This window comes from Chaetomium strumarium (assembly GCF_033439665.1).
Source record: "Chaetomium strumarium strain CBS 333.67 chromosome Unknown B0T15scaffold_3, whole genome shotgun sequence".
NCBI classification, from domain to species: Eukaryota; Fungi; Ascomycota; class Sordariomycetes; order Sordariales; family Chaetomiaceae; genus Chaetomium; species Chaetomium strumarium.
The window spans coordinates 639,086-661,478 of NW_026944431.1; the positions used below are offsets into that span (position 1 = coordinate 639,086).

The window sequence follows — 22,393 nt, forward strand, 5'->3', positions numbered from 1 at the left end:
TATTCATCGCATATATTTCCGTCTTCCTTTTAGCATTCAACAGCAAAAGCCGGCACTTCAACACAACGATTCCTCATCTGCCACACTTCACCGTCGTCAAGTGACGACACTGTGGCTGGTGGCGCTCTCCAAGAACCCCGCCAACAGCTTGGCAAACACCCCGCCATCCTTCCCCTCCATTGAGCAACAATCGCGGGGCAATCTTAGCAGTGGCAGCGCAACCAGCAAGTTCTCAACACGCAACGTGTCCTTTGCCTTATAATTCACCAGAACCCTTTAGTATAACGGTGTTGACAAGAGCGTCCGTCGCTCCACCAACGTGCACAATGTTCAAGAAAGAGTAGAGACCCTCTCCCATTGCAGTCCCCCAAGAGCCAAGAAGCTAACCGGACCAGCCTCAACGCCTCCCCCAAGCAGAGACAAAAGCTCAAGTCGTCTATCCAGCGCTCGATCCGGCAGTCCCTCCTCAACACATACCCACTCCTGACGCCCGTCATCGACGAGGTGCTCCCGAAGAAGTCCTCCCTGGAGCAGGTCAAGCTCCCCGACCGCGTGCTGCTCTACCTGATCGACAACCATCCGGTCTTCTACCAGCAGGACAGCGACGGCGTGCTACTCCCACACCTGCGTCTGGTCCATCGTTTCCCGCAATGCTTCCCGACCATACGCATCGACCGCGGCGCCATCCGGTTCGTGCTCAGCGGCGCCACTCTCATGGCCCCAGGGTTGACGAGCAAAGGGGGACGGTTGCCGATTCCGGTTGACAGGGGCGCAGCAACTGGGGAAGAAAAGAAAGATGCGCAGAAGGAAGGGGAAGAAGGAGGGGAGGCGGGCGAAGATGACGGGGAGGCGAAGACGCCGGACGAGGGGCCTGATGAGGACGGGCATTGGAGCAGGGAGCTGGAGAAAGGGGAGCCGGTCGTTATTATGGCCGAAGGGAAGGAGGAGGCTTGTGCCGTTGGGGTGTTGACTATGGGCACGAAGGAGATAAAGGAGAAAGGGAAAGGACCGGCTATGGAGGAAACTCATTACCTCGGAGACGGGCTGTGGCGGTTAAGTCTGGACTAATAGGTGCTTTATCCAGACGGTATAGCCTGCTAGAAGCTTTGCTGGGTGATGACATCGGGATTAAATTGTAACGAGCAAGTCGCCAGCTTATCCTCAGTGGTTGATTCTGTCAAGGACCGGCTGGCTCTTGACTTTGCCGTCCGGTTAGCTCCTGCTCCATGGGGGCTGCCTGACCGAACTAGCAAAGTTCGTTTGGAAAACTTCGGCAGCGATGGAAGTCTCTTCTGACAACATTCCCTACCTTATTCAGGCCACTCCGCATAGATGTCATTAAGTCGCCTTTGCAAGCTGGTGCGTTGCCGACCCCCTTGAACTACATATGTATGAAATCCGTCTAAGTTCTAACCGCCATGCCTTGGCCGCGGAAGGCGAACGGAGTAAAGCTGGGTTGGACTGCGGGAAGCCACAAGGGGGGAAGACCAGATCTGACAAAATGCACCGCAGAAGCAAAAGCAATTGAATAACCGACAACGAACGGATTCGAACCGTTGCGGCCGAAGCCATACGCTTTCGAGGCGTACCCATTAACCACTCTGGCACGTTGCCTTTGAGGCAGGGATGCTGAGGCATCTGTGTTGGAATCACTATTGTTACCCTAATATAGGGTTAGGGTTAATGGCGCGATTTGAACCAATCCGGATGTTCTTTGCTGTTGATGACGCAGGCGGGAGTGGTGAAGTCAACGAGGCGCCAAGGCTACCGGTACCCGACGCAACACCCCTCTTCTTTGCCGCATCGATGTGAACCATCCAAGTTGGCTTACACTCATCTTCTATCGCCATTTTCGTGACGCCTGCGCAAGTCCTCGGTCTTCGAAGACAGTCGATTGCAATCATGGTCGCGAAGGGCGTTTCGGCGCTCAAGTTCGTCGGTACCGTATCGCTCGGTGTCCTGACGGTAAGTTGCGACCTTCCCCGCGCTGACCTTGCATCTGGGATGCGGTGCGGTGTTCAGGCTACAATAACACCATGGCATTCCACCCCTACTGACTCATATCTCCAGGGCCTCTCCTACACACTCTCATCCCTTACCATTCCTGCGCTCCTGACGCTCCCCTCCGCCGACTCGGCCGCCCGGGCCTTCGACACCCTGACGACCAGCGCAACTCGCCACCTCCGTTCCCTCGCCGCCATCTCTTCTTCCGCCTTCGCGCTCGCCTACATCCTTTCCCCACGCCCCGTCCGCCATCCATACCTGCTCTACGCCTCTGCCCTCGCGCTTGGCTCCCACTTTGCCGCCTCCGATCTGATCGCCCCTTACCTCTTGGCTCTGGGCCCCGGCGGCCGGGCGCCACCCGCCTCCGCAGCAGCCCCCAGCAAGGAACGACAGAGGGAGAAGCGCGCCGCGGCGAGGGCGAGGATGGAGGCCAGCTACGAGGTGCTTGGGGATGCGCACAGCGAGGGGAGTGCCGAGGAGATGGAGGGCAGCGAGGAGGGACACGTAAACGGGGAGGAGGTGCGGGCTGATGTGGAGGTCTTCCTGAAGAAGCAGATCGTGCGGAGCGCGGTTGCTGGGCTGGCCTTCTTACTTTCCGTCGTGGGAATCTGGGGCGATGGGGTCGCTCCGGTTTATGGACAGGCTGTTGTTATTGAGGTCTAGGGCACAGACAAGATGAGGTGAAAAGGACGGGGGTCTGTGCTGGATATGGACTTGGGTTACTATCTAAACACTCGGTCTGTTCCGTCACGGAGACGACATGATGGAAGATGTTGCAAAGCTTTTTGAGGTTCGTTTTCCGGAAAAGCCCTTTGGGCCTACTCCTGTCGGGTCTAGTGGTTACGGAAGATTTTTGGGATTTCAGCCAAGAGACTGCAGCTAGAGAAATAAGCGGAGTTTCTTTTCTTTGGTAGGGTTCGTCTCAAGTGCTCCTGCTTGCGCCTTGGACTTAGCGGTCTCACCATCAGGTACCAAAGAAATCAGCTGGTGCGTTCTCTCCTTACCACACCCACAAACTGAGGGCGGTCTTCGTCGTGGCAGCTGGTTCCCCAAGATTTCAGTCTCGGGAGTATTAACCAAGGTGTGGAAGGAACGCCTGGGCAGGGGGGTTCTCATGTGGCAAGACGAAGAGACTAAGAGGGCAGGAACAGCTCAGCAACCGCTGGATGCCGAACTCAGTCTCTCTCACTGCGATGACAATTTCATCTTCGCTCATAGGAACAGTATTTACGCCACAGCTATCTCTAAGGTCGATCGGGGATCACCAACCTTTATCCACCCCTTTGATTTCATTCACTCCTGTCTGGGTCTGCGACGCTTCCGGATCTGGCTTTACATCGCGCTACAACCACGACACTGGTCGACGGCACGCTGGACGGCACCAACGCAAGCTAGCTCCTGCGGGGAGTAACTAATGACCATGGTCGGGGAGGAATGGCTCGAACGGCTTCGCAGAGCTCGTGATCGTCTCCTCAGCCGGCGGGACGACTCGCGTGCCGCAAAATCGCGTCCTGCTATATCTGCGCCGCAGGAGTGTCGACGGCTATTCGAGCCACAGCTGCCTTCCCAGCGTCAGGACAACTTACCCGTACCTGCGAACAACGGCCGAGAATTAGCCCCAGCCGGCCGCTCAGTTACCCCGTCTGGACAGCTGAACCGGCCCGCACACGTCCAGCTATGGGCGCCAGGAATGCCTCGCACATCACAAGCCCCCGCAATACAGCCGATCCCGCCGGTTCCCGGCACGCTACCACCTCAGACCGAGAGCAACGCCAGCCGGCCCTCACGCCCCCGACCTCGTCGTCGTCGCGACACGAACCGCCCTCGCCCTCGCGTATCACACCCTTCACCCCCGGTCGGCGGAATCAATCCGCCTCTCACCAAGTAGTGCTGCCGGGCCTGCATGGCGAGTGAGCGCGAGAGTGACAGCGGCAATGCGCATGGCGCAATGGAGATACAGGCTTATAGTGTGCGCTCTAGACGGAGCATTCCGGCGGTGTCAACTCCAGTGGCAGCCGCCAATGGAAACCCGGGGAATTGGATGCCTAGATTGTCGTCGGCTTTTGGTTGAATGGGGGTGTCCCTTGGCCAGATCAGTTGGAGTTGGGTTGTTCGGACTGGACATGCTGGCCGTCGTGATGGGCTTCACCGCGGAGACACGAGGAGGTCGAATGCAGAGTTCACCGGCAGTTCCAGGGGCGCCAAGCCGTGTCTGAGTGTCTCCGGATTCATTTGTTGCCGGCCAGCGTTGTTTGTTTCCCGTTTGAACACTAAGGTACTTTTAGAAATAAATGGTTAAGACTATCTCTCCTGCCGAGTCTACTCACTTGATCGATTTGATGGTCATCCTTGTCACATAAGATGGACCTGACGAAGATGGTGGTGTTTAAGAGCGGGGCCGTGGGAAGGCTCAGCTCAGCTATGTACTAGTGTAGCCTTCTAGAGCTTCCATCAACGGATAAGGCAAGATGGCCGAGCGGTCTAAGGCGCTGTGTTCAGGTTCTCTGATTCGCAGTCCGAAAGGGCGTGGGTTCGAATCCCACTCTTGTCACAAACTTTTGCTTCTTCCCACAATTGTGGGAAAATGGTTCTTTTTCGTTTGTTTCCCAAGCATTTTTGCTTCCTTTCTGGCATCACAGAACAATCATAGTAGAACCTCGTGACCCCCTGCCCCGTCGCGAAGACGGAATGGTTTGTGAGGTGGCGGTGGTGCAAGAACGCAATGGCTCGTCCCTCGGCTTGACTCTTTTCTGAATCGGGTAGGTGGGGAGTTCAATGTTCAACAGGTGCACCCCCTACGTTCTTAAGGATGACCCCTGGCATCCCGTCCTCAAAACTCCGCGGCAGAAACTATCACAGGATGTGTCTGATATAAATCAGCCCCAATTGCGTCCAACGGTAGCTGGCAATGCCATCCGACCTCTGCCCTAGACCCCGCCCGCACTCTCCTTTGGCATAGACGGCGTTCCCGTAGACCACGTCGCTGGTTCGGCTCTCCAATGCAACCAACGCCGCCCCTCCGGTTCACGGCCTGGCCCGCGATCAGCAGCAGCTTCCCGTGCTTGCGTGCTCCCCTCACCAGAGCATTTCTCACGCTCGCCCGCAGCTGTACATCTCAGCTCCGCAGCCGAAATCCAACACAGTCCCGTTCGCCATTTCCATCCGCCCGCACAATGGCCTCCCACTGCTCCTCCCGGCCCGGGCCGTCGTCTCCCGGCGGCGGCCTCGAAAAGCTCCCGTCCTCCTCGATCCGCGTCCTGCGCTCTGTCGAATCCCTCCGCCGCTGGCGCCGGCCGCACCTCCTCGACCGGCGCTCCGTCGCCCTGGTGCCCACGATGGGCGCGCTGCACGAGGGCCACCTCTCGCTGATCCGCGCGGCCGCGCGCGAGAACCACCACGTGGTCGTCTCCATCTACGTCAACCCGGCCCAGTTCGGCGTGCGCGAGGACCTGTCGTCCTACCCGGTCACCTGGGACGCCGACGCCGCCGCCCTGGTGAAGCTGGATCGCGAGTTGGCCGACGACGGGCAGAACCTGGGCCGCATCAGCGCCGTGTTCGCCCCGACCACCGCCGAGATGTACCCCGGCGGCTTCCCCGGCCAGGAAGTGGATAGTAAAGGGAGCTTTGTGACCATTACCCCCGTGGGGAGGTGCTGGAGGGCAGGTCGCGGCCGACCTTCTTCCGCGGGGTCGCGACCGTGTGTATGAAGCTGTTCAACATCGTGCAGCCGGAGCGGGTGTACTTTGGGCAGAAGGATGTGCAGCAGACCGTGGTGATCAAGCGGTTGGTGCGCGACTTTATGCTGCCGATCGAGGTGGTTGTGGGGCCGACGGCTCGGGCAGAAGACGGGCTTGCGCTGAGCTCGAGGAACGTTTATCTTGGCGGGAGGAGGCGCGGCGTGGCTACCGTGTTGTACAGGGCGCTCCAGGCTGCGGAGGAGGCTTATAAAAGCGGTGCGAGAGATCGCGGCGCGGTCTTGGGCGCAGCTGAGAAGTTGCTGGGCGAGGCGCTCTCGGAGCAGACGGCGCTCGCGCCGGAGAGGCGGGTGCGGTTCGAGGTCGACTACGTTTCGCTGGCTGATCCTGACACGATGGAAGAGCTGCCCGTTGTTGACCCTGCGAAGGGAGGCATCCTCAGCGGTGCGGTGAAGATGTTGCCCGTTGAGGTCCCGCGGGACGGAGAGGACCTTGGCCACAGCGGAGGGCCGGCCGTCAGGCTGATCGACAACATCATACTGCAACCTGCCGAATAGTGCTACTATTCATCCTGTCCTTTGGATCGTTTTGGATTGCGTGGCGTATGAGGACTTTGAACGGCTTTAGCGGCATGTTGGTATGTTGGCATGTTGGCAAGCTTATAGATGTGTTAGAGCTGGAATAGTGACATTAGCATGGCAACGTGCGGGTTCTCAGGATAGCCATGAATTCTCTGCTTTTATTTTCTGCTGTATGTCTCGATGAGACATTAATGCGGCGAAAAGCAGTCTCTTATACCATAATTGCTTCCGAGACCTCGGGTGTTCGGAGCAACAAGATTTCTTCTATCAGTATTTCTCCCCGTTTTCTGCTGCGAGACGGTGATTTAGGTGGGCGTGTCCTATTCAGTCGACAAGGCATAACCACCTGTCTGTTCACATTCAACCCTCATAGTTGACTCAGCCATCGCCCTCCCACCCATTCATCGACAAACTCGCCATTGTCATCGCAAATCGATACAACCAGCAGGCGGAACGCCATGAATCGGTCATCACGATGGCCAACAACTGGGGTCTGCACGGTCCTCGCGAGGGCCTAGGTTTGGGACACCCACAACCTTAGCCGACCGTCGACGTGGCAAGAGAGGTAACTAAAAGCAGAGCTGGTCTGACCGGGGTGACGGGAGGGATCTGGCTGACGCGACGAGCTTGGCCTATCCGTCTTGAGGTGTCTGTCTTGACGACCTCGATTGTGTCTCTATCAGAACTGCAAGCCGATAATTCTTTTTGGCCAAGACAATGTGAAGATGCTTCTATGTTAAATAGTCCACGAAACGTGGCTCGAGCCGTGACCCGGTATTTATCGGCCTCAACTTCGAGCCGTACTGACTTGTACCCTCTGTACTGGTGCTTGAAAGCAAGGGAACCTTCGGTGTTCTGATATGTGGGGCAGCATACAAAATGGCAACAATGCTTGCGTGGCTAGTTTTGGACGACAAGGTCGAGGGGTGACTTCATTTCCCCAATAGACGCGCAGAAGGGTCGTAGAAACCGAGGCCATCCTGGCCTGGGTTCCGGCCCAATGGCCGAGAACTAGGCGTCGGCCCTGTCCTTGAGTCGAGATACGGCTCGACGGCTATCGGGACCTTCAACTTCGGGATAAAGAAACTATAGTGGGTGCTCGGATCCAAGCCGATCCAGCGAGTGGTAGGTCATGTTGCGGAGTTCATATCAGGTCGTCCTACGTATCTTCAGAACTCCTCCAACCCAACGTTCTGCTGGGAATCGCTGAAGGGCAGGCAGTCGTGTGCCAGCGCGGGATTCTGCTTGAGATGCCACAGGTCGTCGCCAGAGGGCGCAATGACCGTCCCATCAGGAGCTCGGGTAAGCTGAAGAAGATAGCTGTCCGAGAATAGATCGAACGATGTGCCGGTATCGATCCAAGTGCCCATAGAGCGGAAGATGGACCAGGAAAAAGAACGGCGGTGACCGACGCCAGTCTGCGACATGTACCCTACTTCACTCAACTATTCGAGGCTGCCTTGGCGTTCAGCGCCTTCTCCGCGCTGGCGATAACGGCGGCAGCCGGCGTCCACCACGAAGAGACCGTCTCGGGAATCTTTTTTGCAGAACACTATGAGAGATGTGAGTGAGTGACAAGAGATAACACGGAAGAACACAAACCTCTCATGCCCTGGAGAGTCTTGTGGGTACAACCGGGACCGCGAGAACCCTCTGGCCCTTTCGCTGGCGTCACCGGGCGTCGGAGAAACAGGCTAGGTCTCGGGACGTTTCTCACAACTTCTTAGAGAAGTGCGACCTGAACTTCCGCGATGCACGATCAGCCGACCGGAACTGGAACTGCTCCCCGTGTATCTCAAACACCATCTTGGACATCTGCTCTAGCTGCTGCCCCTGCGCCTCGCCTTCTCCGACCTTCGATCCCGGCACAGGCAGCGGCGCGGGCACCTCAAAGCGAAACACCGTCCCTTCCTTGGGCACCAGTTTCAACCTATCCTTCCGGGTAACGATCTCGAACGCAAACTTGGAATCCTTCACCACGATGCCCTTGATCCCCACCCGACTCACACACCCGCTGCGCACGACCTCGACCCCGGCGCCGTGAAAATCCGCGCTCGCCAGCTTCGCCGCGGCGCCCTCGCCGCCCGTGTAGATCTCGCCGCCCAAGATCTCGCGCACGTATCCCAGCCAGAGCTGGTGCAGTGGCTCGAAGAAGGCGTATTTCTGCCTCTCGCGGGGCACGTCGTAGAGGCCGAGCTTGCGGCGCTGCGTCGCGGATAGCGGTTTTGGCTTGAGCGCCTTCTTGCGCTGCTGCTTTTTCTTTTCTTGGGCTCGCCGTCGCGCGGCGCGCGCGTCGGACGGTGGCGGGGAGGACGGGGTGAGGAAGAGCGGCCGCTGTTGGATTTTCTCGGTGAAGATCCGGTTTGCTTCGTCTGGTTCGTGGGCGCGCGAGAGGAGAACGGCGGCTATGGGCTGGTCCTTTTTAGACTTGGTGTCCATATTTGGGGGTCGTGGGAGTGGAGTGCAGCAAGCACTCCGGAGTGTGTACGAAGTATTACTTCTAGTACGGCGCTATGAAGCGTGATTTTGCAGATTGGAACTGGAACTTTCCGCCGCGTGCAGCCGTTGAAGCTGAGTCCCGCACTAGTCCCCGCTAGGCTTAGGCTCGGCTCGGGTACTCCACCACCCCATGGGACAGTTGAGAACCCCTGTCAACAGCTTCCCATCCTTGGAGCAATCACAAGCCAACCTCGGGAACCGGAGGAAAGCGTCGGCAACTTCTCCCGTTACCCATCAGATGATGTGTTAAGTGCTAATAAGGCAACGGCCATTGACTCGCCCGCCCTGAAGTGCTGGCAACTCGCAGCTATCGATCTGTACTCAGACGACACAGGGCACCACTCAATTTAGGCTTGACGAGTTCAAGGGTGAAGGGCGAGGAAAAGAGGTCGCAGACGTCACGCAACGTTGGACAGTCCAGCAAACCAGAAGTCGCCAACATGGCGCAGGACAACCGCAACGATTCGGCGCCCGACTTGCGCATCCTGGGCGACCGCATTACGCTCCAGCCCAGCGGCTTTGTCGAGCCGGCGCTTACAGACGAAGGTAAGGAGGAGGCGCTCATGAGATATGGCGCTCGCTTCCGGTCTGAGCCGTTGCGGTACGCAGCCCCTTTCTCCCAGCGTCATTCACTCCATTTCCTTGCACGCCCCCACTAACGCTGACTGAACCCTCATACAGCTTCCTCCGCGAGGTATCCCTCTATGTCTCCGGCACCGGCTGGCGCGCCTATGACGACGTCATCGGCCAGCCCATCTTCTACTCGGGCTTCTCGGAGCACATCAGGGGCCAGGTCATGTCGGCGACGCTGTTACAGGCCAAGATCGCGCAGCTGGCAGACATGCGCATCGCCATCGAGGAAAAGGAGGGCCTACTGAATAAGAATGATGAGGATTTCTGGGCGAAGCGCGCACAGCGCCGGTCGGTGCTGGTCCAGAGCCTGCAGGAGGTGGCCGAGAACATGACGGACAACATGATCTGCAAATTCGACAGCAAGCCGTTCATCAGAGGCGCTTATTACTTGGTATCACAGCTGCTGTTGAGGGCGTACCATCAGGGGATCCACGTCTCGAGTGAGGAGGTGCTGCGGTTGCGGAGTGTGGCCGAAGAAGCAGCCCGCAAGAAGCAGAGCATCATCTTCTTGCCCTGTCACAGGTCCCATGTCGACTATGTCTCCCTGCAACTTCTCTGCTACCGGCTTGGCCTGGCGCTGCCAGTCGTCGTGGCTGGGGACAACCTGAACTTCCCGGTAGTTGGGAGTTTCCTACAGCACGCCGGTGAGTCCCTGCTGCTCGCTTACCCTCTCTTGCAAGTGCCGGAAATGCTCACGTCTCATCCAATAGGAGCCATGTACATTCGCAGATCCTTTGGTGATGACCAGCTCTACACCGCAGTAGTCCAGACGTACATCGATGTCATGCTTCAGGGCGGGTACAACCTCGAGTGCTTCATCGAAGGCGGCCGCTCTCGGACGGGGAAGCTGCTCCCGCCCAAGTTCGGTATCCTCAACTTCGTGCTCGACAGCCTTCTCTCCGGCCGCGTCGAGGACGCCATCATATGCCCGGTCAGCACACAGTACGACAAGGTCATCGAGACGGAGGGTTACGTTACGGAACTGCTGGGGGTGCCGAAGAAGAAGGAAAACCTCGCCGACTTTCTCACGAACGGGTCCAGTGTGCTCTCGCTCCGGTTAGGGAGAGTTGATGTACGCTTCCACGACCCTTGGAGTCTCCGGGGCTTCATCGACGAGCAACTCTCCCGGCTGTCGAAGGTACCATCGGCGGTTAAGGTCGACTGGAAAGACATGGAGAACCAGGTCGTGCGCCAGAAACTACTGCGGACGCTGGGGTACAAAGTGCTGGCCGATATTAACGCCGTGTCTGTGGTGATGCCCACGGCGCTGATCGGCACTGTTCTTCTCACGCTGCGCGGTCGCGGCGTGGGGAGAACCGAGTTGATCCGCCGCGTCGAGTGGCTCACGGAAAGGATCCGAGCCAAGGGAGGACGGGTCGCGCATTTCGGCAGCGCGCCGTTGCCGGACGTGATCGAACGCGGCTTGGAAGTGCTCGGCAAAGACCTCGTGGGCTATGTTGAGGGGCTCGCAGAGCCGACGTACTACGCTGTCGACAGGTTCCAGCTCTCCTTCTACCGGAACATGACGATCCACCTGTTCATCTCGGAGGCGTTGGTTGCTGCGGCCCTGTACACGCGCGTGAAGCAGGGAGGCGGACCGGCGATCCAAGACATTCCCTACCAGAACCTGTACGACCAGGTCTTCTTCCTCTCCTCGCTCTTCCGTGGCGAGTTCATCTACTCGGGCGAAGGGCTAGCCACGAACTTGGAGAAGACAGTTCTCGGCTTGGAGGCGGACAACGTCATCTTCATCGAGAAGAACGAGGAGGGACAGATCACCAAGGTCGGCCTCTCCGACGCCGAGAGAGCCGCGGGCCGAGAGAACTACGACTTTTACTGCTTCCTGATCTGGCCGTTCATCGAGGCCAGCTGGCTGGCTGCCGTCTCGCTGATGGGCCTGACTCCGCCGCCGGGCCAGAAAGATGACATCTGGATCCCGGTGTCCAAAGCACAAGAGAGCGCACAGTTGGTACGTTCTTTCTGAGCACCAAACTCCAGCGTCTCCGGAATGCACTGACAGATTTTTGCTCTCTCTCGCAGCTAGGAAAAACGCTCTACCACCAAGGCGACCTCTCCTACTTCGAGGCCGTCAACAAGGAGACGCTCAAGAACTCATACCAGCGCTTCGAAGAAGAGGGCATCATCCAGGTCGTGAAATCCAAGGACACGCGCATCCCGCCGAGGCTGCGCATCGCGCCCGAGTGGCGCCCCGGCCGCGACGAGAAGACGGGCAGGCTCCTGGCGTCCGGCCGGCTGTGGGACTTCACCGAGAAGATTGCCTCGAGCCGGCGCGAGGGCAAGAACAGACGGGACGGGGCCACGGTGAGCACGCGCGTGATTGGCCTGACGGACGCGCTGGGGAGGAAGCTGTTTGACGACGCCGTGAGGGGTGATGAGGGGAAGGGGAAAGGGAAGGGCAAGGGTAAGATGACCGCGCCGGCTAGGCTGAGTAGTGAGGAGGAAAAGAGCTTGAGCCGGAGCGTGTTGGAGCAGAGGAGACGGCGGAGATTGGAGGGTAGGGCGCATTTGTGAGTTTGGGTGGGACTTGAAGTTGGGTTATGATTTACTAGTAGCTTTTGTTTCGATGACCTGTACATGTATGTGCGCGCATTCTGCCCGGGAGGGGATGGAGACGGTGAGCATGTTTTGGCAGACTTGGTAAACAAAAGGGGTCCAAACCCCAGGCGTCAGGGAGTAGAACTGTGGTAGGAGGCTTAGGCCTTTTGAGTTGCATATTACAGACTGTAGTTATTGTTAGACACATCAAGGCTGGCAGATACACGGGGAATTGGGCTGCTTTGTGGGAGGCTAAGGTTTATTTCGGGGCGTGGAAGATCCATCCCGCATTTTGGGTGCTATTAAAATAATTAGGTAGACAGACACCAGAATAATGCTTCTTGAACACGCTGCTTGCTCAAGTCAGAGGCCCAGACCCTTTTGCATGGTGATCATACGGAAGGGCCCTCCCTTGTTTGTTCCCAAGAGGTTGCCAGAATTCCCAACATATATTAACTCCTTATCTATGCTAATAAATGTTTGTGCGGTGCAATTGCTGTTTGCCCTGCCAGTACTGAGGGGAGCCGGTGACTGGGAGGCCGGGAGATACTCAGTCTGCGCTGCGCGAGGTTCTTCTAGCCCCGGTCGTTCACCATCTTTCCTCGTACTTCACCGCCTCGCCCGCTCCGCAGACTCATGCCCTGCGGCAACCCAACCGGAGGAGGTAACGGAGCCAACTGGCCGAGACTCGACGCCGACGGCGGACTCGCCCCCACGGCGTCTTCCCACCCCCACGCGCTCTTCAGCTCGGCCGCAATCCTCCCCAGCCGCCAGCCCGTTTCCGAGCCGATCCGCTGCAGGATGCCGAGCACCTCGCTCTGCTCACGACGATCAGCTAGCGCGGCGCCAGCAACGGCTAGGCTGCGGATGGCGATCGACATGACGACGCGATCGCGGGTATGGGCGACGATGCCGCAGACGTGGTGCGCGTGGTGGAGCTGTGCGGCCCGGTTTTCCCTGCTGTCGCGCGGGTCGAGGGGGTTGATCTGTGCTAGGAGGCACATAGCTGTGTGGTAGAAGGCTCTGCCGAGCTTAGCGGAGGGTTTTATGAGCCTAGAGCAGTCAGTGGTGACATTCCGGGTCCGATAAGGGGCGTGGGAGAGTGGGAGATCAGTTCAGTTACGTAGGTAGTTTGACTTACCACACGTTAGGAAAGAGAGACTTGGGCGACGGTCCCGGTGAATATCCATATGGACGCATCGACCGGGGGCAGTTGAGGTTCCAAGCGTTGCACATGTTCTGGAGGCGTCTCCACTCGGCGAATCGGTTCTGCAGGCGCACCTGCTCGTCATGGGGCGACGGTTCTTGGAACTGCGGAGCGTTGGCGCGGAAGTTTGCGACCTTGGCCAATATGTAGAAGATGCGATGCACCCAAAGTTCCTCGTCGCCAAGCTGTTCGGGATTGTTCTCGACGGTGGGATGGCGAGCACCGCCGTTCTCGACCTGGACACTCCATATGTCATCGCTGGTAGCGACGCTGCGGCTCCTGCTCCTGCTTACGCCTCCCAGAATGGCAAACTCCAGGTCCAGACCCCATTGATCGGGGTCCCAAGCCGTCGGCCAGCCAAAGGATATGCAGCTGAGCACTTCCATCCCAACATTGACCCAGAAACAGGCGGCCCCGAGACCGGCCGAGGAGGCGTCCCAACCGCATCCGCGGATCAGCGCACGCGTGGATGCGATGTGTCCCAGGCGATGGTTGAGCCGGTCGCCCATGATATCGTAGGCATTAAGCACAACGGCCGTCAGCGCGCACTCTGTGAGGTCGCGATCTCGGCTCTGCTGGCTGCGCATGAGCTGGGTCGTCGCCATGTCGTAGTAATAGTCTGCTTTCTCGCCGTCTTGTGCACCGATTAGCGCTAGGTGTTTGGCCCCGCAGGCTAGCATTGCGTTGAGCAGCATGGGCAGCTTGAGTGCTAGGTAGGGCACCGTTGTGGCGAAGTGTTTGTCCTTGTCTAAAGCGTCCATCCAGCTGGCCACGTCGTCTATGAAGGCCTGCATGAAACAGATCTCTTCGTCGGTATTCAGATAGTCTCGTTCCCCTGTTGTCTGCTCACTTGATGGCGTCTCGAGTCTGCCAGGCACATCTAGATGCTGTCTTGGGTCTAACTGGCTACTGGATCGGAGGACATGTGCTGACCCGGCACTCCGGAAAACTGCCGGTGAAGCGGTGCTCAACCCATTCTCCGTAGCGGTATTATAGGTACTGGGAATAGGTCCCTTAGCCATCTCTTTCCCATCGAGCGGTCCATAGACGGGTATGTCCTCGCCGAACCCAGCAGCTCCCGGTTGCAATCCCAGCGCAGGAGGGAGGTTAGTAGCATTCGCCTGGGTCAGGCCACGGTCTGTGTGAATTATCACTTTAGGGGGAGGCTGACCGACGTCGCTTGGATGATATACATCTCGGGCAGTCGATGCCTCCCCATTGCTGCTGGTCACCTGAGAACCCGCCGGCTCCGTCTGGCGAGCGCATGTCACATCTAGATCCGCCTCTGACGGCGATGAGACGATCTTCGGATACCGACCAAGGCCTCCTTTGTATTCGGAAGCGATCGACCGAGACTCATCCAGAATTTGGACTAGAGCGGAGTGAAATCAGCACGTCAACTATAAGAGAGCTGTATGCAGAAGGAACGTACATGACCACTCCGTGGTTAAGGCTAGGCGAGGAGGGTCTTTCACTTGGATATCGAGGAAGTTCAGCCGTATCCCACGCCTGCACTCGCGGTTGCTCTTGCGGCAGTTGTTGCAGTTCGGAACCCCCTCGTCGCACTTGAGATGACGTTCGCGACAAGTTAAGCACCCTGTACGTACGCGCTTGGGTTTGCCTACCACGGGGCTCGCCGGAAGAGCATGCTTACTTCCGCTGCCCCTGCCGTTATGGTTGCCAGTGTTGACTGTTCCCATGTTTAGCACTGGTGGGGGTGTAACGCCGGTATCTGACGCCCATAGCTGGCTGCTGGCGACGAAGAGGCCCTGTGGTGTGTCCAGGAGTCTCACCGGCGAGGCCCCGCGCTGGGCGTTGGGGCTATGGTTGCTACCGGGTGTGGTATACGGAGGCGATGGCGCGGCATTCTCAAGGTTTGGAACTGCAGAATGCAATGAAATACCGAAGCTATGGTGTTGCTGGCGGGAGTGCGGATGGACCCGGCGATCTAGATCCATAACCCAAGGCGTCTCAGCGAAGAGGTGCCAGGGAGCTGCTTGACAGGGCTCAGAGACGGCTGACGACGCCAAGGGCGGAGGGAGCTCCTCTGAAACCAAATGCTTGTGATGTGGAGTTCGAGTTGGAAGCCATGGGTCTGGGATTCAGATGCTGCGGCTATCCGCTCGTCCTGGCCTAGGCAGACGGCGCTGAAGGCTGCTGGTGTTGCTGCAGGGTCCCGAAGCAAGGTCGAGGTATCCCAACTCTAAACCGCACACCGTACTCCGTATGCTTTGGACCGAAAGCGTGGGGTTGCAGATTGTCACCAAGACGTTGTGTCACAGGGTCACCCAAGCGGAGCGACGCGCGGAACGGCGCGCGGGCGTGGAGGTGTGGAAGTAACCATCGTGTGCCATGAAATACGGGGCAGCGTCGCACTGACAAGTGAAGCGGTTAGAGTTGCATTGTCGACAGGGGCCAGCTTGTTTGAGGACCAAGGGTCTTGTCTGGGAGTCTGGCTCGAGCCTGGGAACCTGGGAACCCTTCGAAACTGTAGAAACATCCCTTCTCCGGGGAGCCGCTAGTATATCCATACATTAAGCTCAGTAAGATTCCTGTTTTCGTTTTCTAAATGACTTTATTTAGCATGTTTCCGAAACTAACGCAACGATCACCACTTACCACGATGGACGTCCTGGAGACTCGCAAGGTGGGACTCCACTTGGCAGTTGTACCTAGAAGCCAATTCGAGGAGTCGAAATGCACGAGTCCAATAAATTTGACACAGTCGTGTTGTCCCAGGTTGTGTGGCCAGACCGCTCAGAACCGAGCGCAGTGCTGACACCTGAGGACAGTTTGTCTGGCGAGCCTGGTACATATACACGTACGACGTGTCGTTTCCATTCAGTCAATCCTGAGAGGTACGGCACGTACGGTTCCTTTCGCATGTCTTCCTCATTGTCTGTAAGATACAATACATACATGTATTGTACTAGTATGATTCGAAGTACTGACAGAACGCACCTAGGGGAACTTGCACGCACAGCATCATCTGCGAATAGGTAGGTTACCCAAAGCCCTTCTACATATTTGTCTATCTTAACATCAAATCGATCGTGCAGGCTTCTAAGTCCCTTCTCTAAGCACTTTTATCGTGGAATCTCTCGTTGTAAAACAGAGAAATCTATGGAGAGAGTGTGTAACGTACCTACAGTGGGGTGCGGTAATAAACTTACGCTTGTATTGTATTTACAGAGATTTAAGCGTGCCAAGCACTGTATCTTACACAGTGAGATCCCCTCCGTCGATCTAGTGTTGGGTTGAGTCCAATGATCCTCAACGCCGGCACCCAGGGCGTGCCCGGCGAGCCTCCCTGTTACCAAGTTGTTTACACATAGGTATGGAAACAAGGTCCGCATGTCAAGATACTTATTGTAGTAGTGAGCTTGAGCGGCATATGTTCTAGAAGAAACCCACACTGGACTGGCAGTCAGTTCAAATCTGCGGCCGGACCTGCTTCAAGTTCCGCTCACACGTTTACTGCACGAAACCTTAAATCCTCCCCCCACAACACTTCTCCACCACGACCATAGCCATTGTCTGCTGGATCGGGCATCCGCCAGCCAGTCGAGTTCGGGTTGTTGACTGCCCCAAATGGCGACTGAAGCACGGCCCGCGCAGCCCAAGTCGATCCTGCGTGGCCACAAGGCCCAGGTGCACGCTGCCGCCTTCGTGCGCGGCAACGAACGCCTACTGACCGGCGACGCAGATGGCTATGTCGTCGCGTGGGATCTCACCATAATGCGCCCTCGGGCGGTGTGGCAGGCCCATGCCAATGCGATCCTGGGCATCGCCGGCTGGGGCCAGAACCGGTTGATCACGTAGGTTGATGCTGGTGCCTCCCCACAAAACTCGGATCGAGACCAGTTTTACTGAGACAAGGATGGTAGGCATGGAAGGGACAACAAGCTCATAGTCTGGAAGCTCAGCGCAGAGGACGAAAGCAGACTCAGCACCAGGCTGCCCCTCGATCCGTCTCCGGAGAGCCGGGCCCAGCCATGGATTCTGCACATGCTCGATGTCAACACCATGAACTTCTGCTCGTTTTCGCACTGCCCTGTCTCTCCAGAGTGTAGTGCTACAGCATCTGAGATTTTTGTTGCAGTGCCAAATACCCTTGCTTCAGAGGCTGTGAGTGCTATCCGAGACTCAATTCCAAATCGAGAGCACACACAGCTAATACATGTGCAGATTGACATATTCCACCTGCCCTCACAAACACGGCGGCACACGGTGAAGCTCGGCGAGAAGAACGGCATGGTCATGGCCGTGTCACTGCTCCATCAACGTGACACATTGACTCTCGTTGCGGGCTACGAAAATGGCCTGGCAACAGTCGCCAAGCTCGACAGCCATGGTAATTGGACGGTCAAGTACCAGGCACAGTGCCATTCCCAGCCCATCCTCTCACTCGACGTCTGCCCGGGGAGAGAGTTCTTCCTCACGTCCAGCGCGGACGCCATCATCGCCAAGCACCCTCTCCCCACATCCCCTCCTTCCCCGTCTGATGAGACGTCCATACCACCACCACCGCCCTCCATGACCTCCAGTCCCTCCTCGAAACCGAACCCAGCCAAGTCCCTCCTCTCAGCCGTCCTCTCCAGCCCAGACTCCTCCCACCCCGAACCCCAACAGCAAACCGCAGCCGCCAAGCCATCCCAACGCGAAGACATCCAAACTCAGCCCCTGAAGGCGGTCAACACGAAGCACGCCGGGCAACAATCCCTCCGCATCCGCTCCGACGGTCGTATCTTTGCCACCGCGGGCTGGGATGCCAAAGTGCGGGTTTACTCGACCAAGACGCTCGCCGAGGTGGCAGTGCTGAAGTGGCACCAGGTGGGGTGTTACGCGACTGCTTTTGCCGAGGTGGTGGTCGTCGACAGCGACGATGTAGCATCGACTTCAGAAGCTCTAAAGGAAGGGGAGTGGGAAGATGGCCAAGGGGTAGGGGTTCAGGATGAGGGGCGAGGAGGTGAGGAAGAAGAGGAGGGGAAAGAAAAGGGAGCGGGGCAGGGTAATAAGAGTCTGATTCCTGTGCCCAAGCTGGTGGAGATGACTGTGAGGGAGAAGCGTGTGCGTCAAGTGCGTACGGCGCATTGGTTGGCGGCCGGGAGCAAGGATGGGAAAGTTAGTTTGTGGGATGTCTTTTAATGTGGACATTATTGCAGTCCTCTTCGGTGTGTTTCACTGACACGAAGTTGTGAGTAAGTTCACGGACACTGCTTTCGTGGCATGCCTTTGTCTAGCCATTGGTGTGTGTCTACGTGGTGTAGCGACTTGCTCTGGCTCTTCATTAGAGCAACCGTCGTCTATATAGCTTACAGAAACCCACAGCAAATCCCTTTTTTATCTCTTGAGTATAGAACGTCTATGTCCGATGCCGACGTACCCGCCACGGCATGCCATGCAGGAGATCCTATCTTTATCTCCCAATTATTTTAGCACCAACAGCTGGCAGAGATTGTTCCAGGAAAGCGAAAAAGATGAGAGAGCAGAGCATAATCCCCAAGATGTCCCCCGGTGTCCATGAGGTTGGGACTCAGAAATGCCAATGCCGGCGCCTTCCTCGTTGCGTGCCCGCCTGATACTGCCGGCCTTTTGCTGCTCGAAAATGGCCAAGGGGCTGGTTTCCTTCTTCCCCGTGCGACGGGTGCACGACATCACCACCATTCACCGTCAACCAGCCCACCTATACCTCTTCTCCAAGCAAAGTCTTTAGATGGTGCCCACCGCCTGCACCACCTCCCCATCGGCGACTTTGCCGCCCTCCATCATGCGCGTGTCTTTCTCCACCTCGATAGGGGGAACAACAATACCGTACTTATCGTACGGAAAATCGACGAGGGTGGGCAGGTACTCTGCCCAACCGTCGTCAATCTCACCAAGCTGGTGCAGATCGATATTCCCGGCCTCGCCCGTGCGCCCCGCGAGAACCTCGGCTTCGCGGCCGGCATACTCCTTCTTGAGCATCGGATGCGGGCACCAGATGACGCGCATGCCGGCGCGGCGGCCGGCCTCGACGCCCGGCACGCTGTCCTCGAACACGAGACACTCCTCCGGCGTGATGGGCTTCTCACCCGCGGGGAGGGAGTCGTTGATCGTCTTAAGCGCGAGCAGGTAGATGTCGGGCAGGGGCTTGCCGCGGCCGGGGTCGATGCGCTTGTCGTCGCCTAGGACGCGGCGCGGGGTCTCGAAGACCGAGAAGAGCTCGGTCAAGTGGCTTGTCTTCAGACGGAAGTTGGCCTCGTGGGACGAAGTGGCCAGGGCGATGTGCACGCGGTGCGGGGCTTTGTTGTTGTCAGACGACTCAGGCTTGCCGTTGCTGTTCGTCTCATCATTCTTTGCCTTGAGGTCCCAGTAACGGGTGCGGCCGAGGGCGGAAAGCAGCTCCGGGACGCCGGGCAGAGGCTGGGTGGTCGGGAAGTGCTTGGCCTGGAGGGCGTAGTACTGCTCGATGTACTCCTCTTGCGTGATCGGCAGCTGGGCCCAGTCGTGGAACAGCTTGTTGGCAGCGGGGCCGGGACGACCTTGCAGCTTTGCCTTGATGCTCCACGGCAGCTGAGGGCGCTGGTACTTCTCAAGGATGAGGTTGATGCACAGCGTGTACAAATCCTCGGTGTCGAGAAGCAGCCCATCCATGTCGAAGAGACAGGCGCGGACGGGAGGGAAGCTACCGAGTGTTAGTCACACTTCCTAAACAGCAAGGTCCTTGTACTTACTCGGTTCTCGGCGCCATGATGATGGTTATTCAGACGAATCGTTCTTTATGGCGGGAGTTTCTGACTTCAAGACGAGCAGTTGGTGTGGACCAGGCGACCGACTCTGGGGATAATTGAGGTTGAAGGTTTGCGAGGACCGTATAATGAAAGGCGCGTCTCTCTCCTCCCGTCCCAATAACAAACGAGTGAATGCTGATCACTAGATGAGGACTGGTGGTTGTGGAGAGTGTGAAGACTGCGATCACAACTGGAAGAAAGCTCCAAGAGACCGAAGAGATTCTGTGCAGGGTGCGGGGCACCAACGCTAACTCACAGGTCGGTGGAAGCAAACAAGTCTTCCTTTCATCTTGAGATATTTACATGGAACGCGGCAGGTTCCGTTATCTTCGGGTGCCGTATCTACGAGAGAAGCAATAACGCTATATACACCGGCAGCAGTCAGCTTATCCCCTCTGTGATCGCTATGGCAGTCGAGGCAAGATAAAGGGTCCCAGATGTTGTGTTTTTGTTTGCTCACTCCGTTGCCAGTGATTCACCGTTACGTCTATTCTCTATCGCTCCGTTGCTTCCCCGGTAACAGAACGGTGAAGCGGCCCACCTCCGTTTGGCCACGCAAGGGTAAGTGGAACTGCACCGTTTAGTAACTGGAAGTAAACAGATGACATAACTGAACCCTCAATGCTACTCACTGCAACACCTCAGAGCTGTTGTGAGACTGCCATAACACACCCAGTTTAGCTGGGGGTACCCATCCGCAAGATGCCAGGTGAGGCCACGGAGCCCACTGTTCCGAAAGAGCAGCGGCAAGATGAGGGCGCCGACGAGAGCGGCGACCTGGAGAGGTTCACGCCCGAGGAAGAGGCGGCAAGTAACCCTTAAATCACCCTTGCAAGTGCTGCCCGGCTGACCCTCTGCTCCCAACAGTCAATGGTGGCTCAGTCCAACTCACACAAAGTCCAAGCGAACAGTCTCTTCAGCTCGGGAAAGTATGATGTTGCCCTCACCAAGTATGACGAGGCGGTCGCTGTGTGTCCAAACTACCTGGACTTCGAGCTGGCAGTCCTCCGATCCAACATCGCTGCCTGCCACCTGAAGCTGGAGGAGTGGAAGGAGGCCGTCAGCAGTGCCACCTCGGCGCTGGACGGCCTCGATCGACTAGAGAGACAGGAGAAGGAGCAGGCAGCCGCTAAAGCCGAAGAAGCCAGGGTTGCCGAGGCCGAGATCGAGGGTGAAATAGTCAGCGCTGGCGCTGCCAACGCTGGCCCAGCTCTCTCCACGGATCCCGACGACGACGATGCTATCGAATCCTCCCGTCGCAAACGCCAAGAGGACATCGCCCGGATCCGGGCCAAGGCCCTGATGCGAAGAGCGCGTGCAAGGAGCGAGCTCGGCGGGTGGTCAAATCTAGAGGGCGCCATAGAAGACTACAAGCGGCTGGCGGGTATGGGTAATCTGACGGCATCCGACAAGAAGATTGTGCAGGCGCAGCTGCGTGCCCTGCCTCCACGCGCCAAGGCCGCGCAGGAAAAAGAGACGGCCGAAATGTGGGAGAAGCTCAAAGACTTGGGCAATAGTTTGCTCAAGCCCTTCGGCCTGAGTACGGACAATTTCAAGATGGTAAAGGATGAGAAGACGGGGGGTTACAGTATGAATTTTCAGGGGGGAGGAGGTGGCAAGACGTGAAACATGGAATCCTCGTTGGACGCTGGGGGCTTTGGAGCTTCAAGCTCGTGATGTTCGCCTACGATTGTCACCTGTTTAGTTCCACAAGCCGTGAATGTGATTGCGGACATCACCGGCTCACCTGTTGTCGCCACGCTAGAGACGGCAGCACACAGAAACTCCCAGCACACCGTCCGCTCGGTTGGGTACTAAGACCGGGACTGAACCTTCAGCATTACCAGAGGGACTAGGTCTGGAGCTGAACCATGTTCCGAGTTGGGCCCAGTTGCCGGATCGTAGGTCATCACACCCACGATGGCCACTTCTGCAGACCTGACTCTTGCCAGACTGGTCTCTCGCCCTGTACGCTTGGCCTAGTTGTCTGGATCGTTGCCAATGCATGTACATAGATATCTATACAAACGATTCATTATAGAAACCCACCTAGGTAAGAAAAAAGAAACAAGAAGCTCCCGTCAGTACCAAACCCCCTTTTGGATCTCCCACAGAGGAGGCTTGAGGGTATTGAAGCTCCTGGCCCATTGAAATCTTACTTTGTTGGTCGATACTTAACTTGCTGAGCCAGGCGGGAAATGGCGAGTCGACTCCCGTTTGAGATCGAGCCCATTGTCATGAACAATGAAGAGACTTAACGGCGTCCACGGTCCAGCGGGCACCTCTGCACGGCCGGGGTTCAAACTGGTTCTCTTGCAACCGTATATCATGCCAGAACAGGACACCCTTGTAGATACCAGAACACTCCTTGCAGCCTGGAAGCCACAATAACGCCTCTCATGCTCATCTTGGCTTAAGCTTAACCAATGGGATGTCAAGTGTGAC

At 57.4% G+C, this 22,393-nt stretch overlaps 9 protein-coding genes and 2 non-coding genes across 11 annotated transcripts; 7 read left to right on the plus strand and 4 right to left on the minus strand.

Moving 5' to 3' along the window:
- Positions 1-104: 104 nt before the first annotated feature.
- B0T15DRAFT_141440 (uncharacterized protein) lies at positions 105-1,203 on the plus strand. Its single transcript, XM_062861883.1, has 2 exons — positions 105-340; positions 396-1,203. Exons 1-2 carry the CDS (start codon positions 327-329, stop codon positions 1,066-1,068), a joined length of 687 nt encoding a protein of 228 aa, XP_062722248.1. The 5' UTR covers positions 105-326; the 3' UTR covers positions 1,069-1,203.
- Positions 1,204-1,533: 330 nt separating this feature from the next.
- Positions 1,534-1,614, minus strand: B0T15DRAFT_t107. Its single transcript has one exon. It is a non-coding gene; the product is annotated as a tRNA-Ser (tRNA).
- B0T15DRAFT_141433 (uncharacterized protein) lies at positions 1,598-3,043 on the plus strand. The gene is made up of 2 exons (XM_062861882.1): positions 1,598-1,965; positions 2,071-3,043. The coding sequence occupies exons 1-2, from the start codon at positions 1,903-1,905 to the stop codon at positions 2,665-2,667; spliced, it is 660 nt and encodes a 219-aa protein (XP_062722249.1). The 5' UTR covers positions 1,598-1,902; the 3' UTR covers positions 2,668-3,043.
- Positions 3,044-4,466: 1,423 nt separating this feature from the next.
- On the plus strand, positions 4,467-4,555 carry B0T15DRAFT_t76. The gene has a single exon. It is a non-coding gene; the product is annotated as a tRNA-Leu (tRNA).
- A 622-nt stretch (positions 4,556-5,177) lies between these two features.
- Positions 5,178-6,256, plus strand: B0T15DRAFT_492014 (uncharacterized protein; the record flags this gene model as incomplete). The annotated part of the gene is made up of 2 exons (XM_062866828.1): positions 5,178-5,609; positions 5,654-6,256. The coding sequence occupies 2 exons, from the start codon at positions 5,178-5,180 to the stop codon at positions 6,254-6,256; spliced, it is 1,035 nt and encodes a 344-aa protein (XP_062722250.1).
- A 1,569-nt stretch (positions 6,257-7,825) lies between these two features.
- On the minus strand, positions 7,826-8,822 carry B0T15DRAFT_141487 (putative rRNA and tRNA processing protein). The gene is made up of 2 exons (XM_062861884.1): positions 7,883-8,822; positions 7,826-7,832 (listed from the first exon to the last, which is right to left on the minus strand). The coding sequence occupies exon 1, from the start codon at positions 8,717-8,719 to the stop codon at positions 7,994-7,996; it is 726 nt and encodes a 241-aa protein (XP_062722251.1). The 5' UTR covers positions 8,720-8,822; the 3' UTR covers positions 7,826-7,832; positions 7,883-7,993.
- Positions 8,823-8,930: 108 nt separating this feature from the next.
- Positions 8,931-12,331, plus strand: B0T15DRAFT_412774 (uncharacterized protein). Its single transcript, XM_062865412.1, has 4 exons — positions 8,931-9,380; positions 9,461-10,056; positions 10,123-11,381; positions 11,453-12,331. The coding sequence occupies exons 1-4, from the start codon at positions 9,220-9,222 to the stop codon at positions 11,942-11,944; spliced, it is 2,508 nt and encodes an 835-aa protein (XP_062722252.1). The 5' UTR covers positions 8,931-9,219; the 3' UTR covers positions 11,945-12,331.
- Positions 12,332-12,543: 212 nt separating this feature from the next.
- Positions 12,544-14,197, minus strand: B0T15DRAFT_393431 (uncharacterized protein; the record flags this gene model as incomplete). Its single annotated transcript, XM_062864685.1, has 2 exons — positions 12,544-13,021; positions 13,110-14,197. The coding sequence occupies 2 exons, from the start codon at positions 14,195-14,197 to the stop codon at positions 12,544-12,546; spliced, it is 1,566 nt and encodes a 521-aa protein (XP_062722253.1).
- Positions 14,198-16,446: 2,249 nt separating this feature from the next.
- B0T15DRAFT_501140 (WD40-repeat-containing domain protein) lies at positions 16,447-18,323 on the plus strand (the record flags this gene model as incomplete). The annotated part of the gene is made up of 3 exons (XM_062867394.1): positions 16,447-16,993; positions 17,063-17,303; positions 17,364-18,323. The coding sequence occupies exons 1-3, from the start codon at positions 16,767-16,769 to the stop codon at positions 18,321-18,323; spliced, it is 1,428 nt and encodes a 475-aa protein (XP_062722254.1). The 5' UTR covers positions 16,447-16,766.
- A 564-nt stretch (positions 18,324-18,887) lies between these two features.
- Positions 18,888-19,908, minus strand: B0T15DRAFT_492019 (HAD-like domain-containing protein; the record flags this gene model as incomplete). Its single annotated transcript, XM_062866829.1, has 2 exons — positions 18,888-19,842; positions 19,892-19,908. 2 exons carry the CDS (start codon positions 19,906-19,908, stop codon positions 18,888-18,890), a joined length of 972 nt encoding a protein of 323 aa, XP_062722255.1.
- Positions 19,909-20,422: 514 nt separating this feature from the next.
- Positions 20,423-22,041, plus strand: B0T15DRAFT_527309 (uncharacterized protein). The gene is made up of 3 exons (XM_062868965.1): positions 20,423-20,509; positions 20,594-20,755; positions 20,816-22,041. The coding sequence occupies exons 2-3, from the start codon at positions 20,651-20,653 to the stop codon at positions 21,572-21,574; spliced, it is 864 nt and encodes a 287-aa protein (XP_062722256.1). The 5' UTR covers positions 20,423-20,509; positions 20,594-20,650; the 3' UTR covers positions 21,575-22,041.
- Positions 22,042-22,393: the final 352 nt, after the last annotated feature.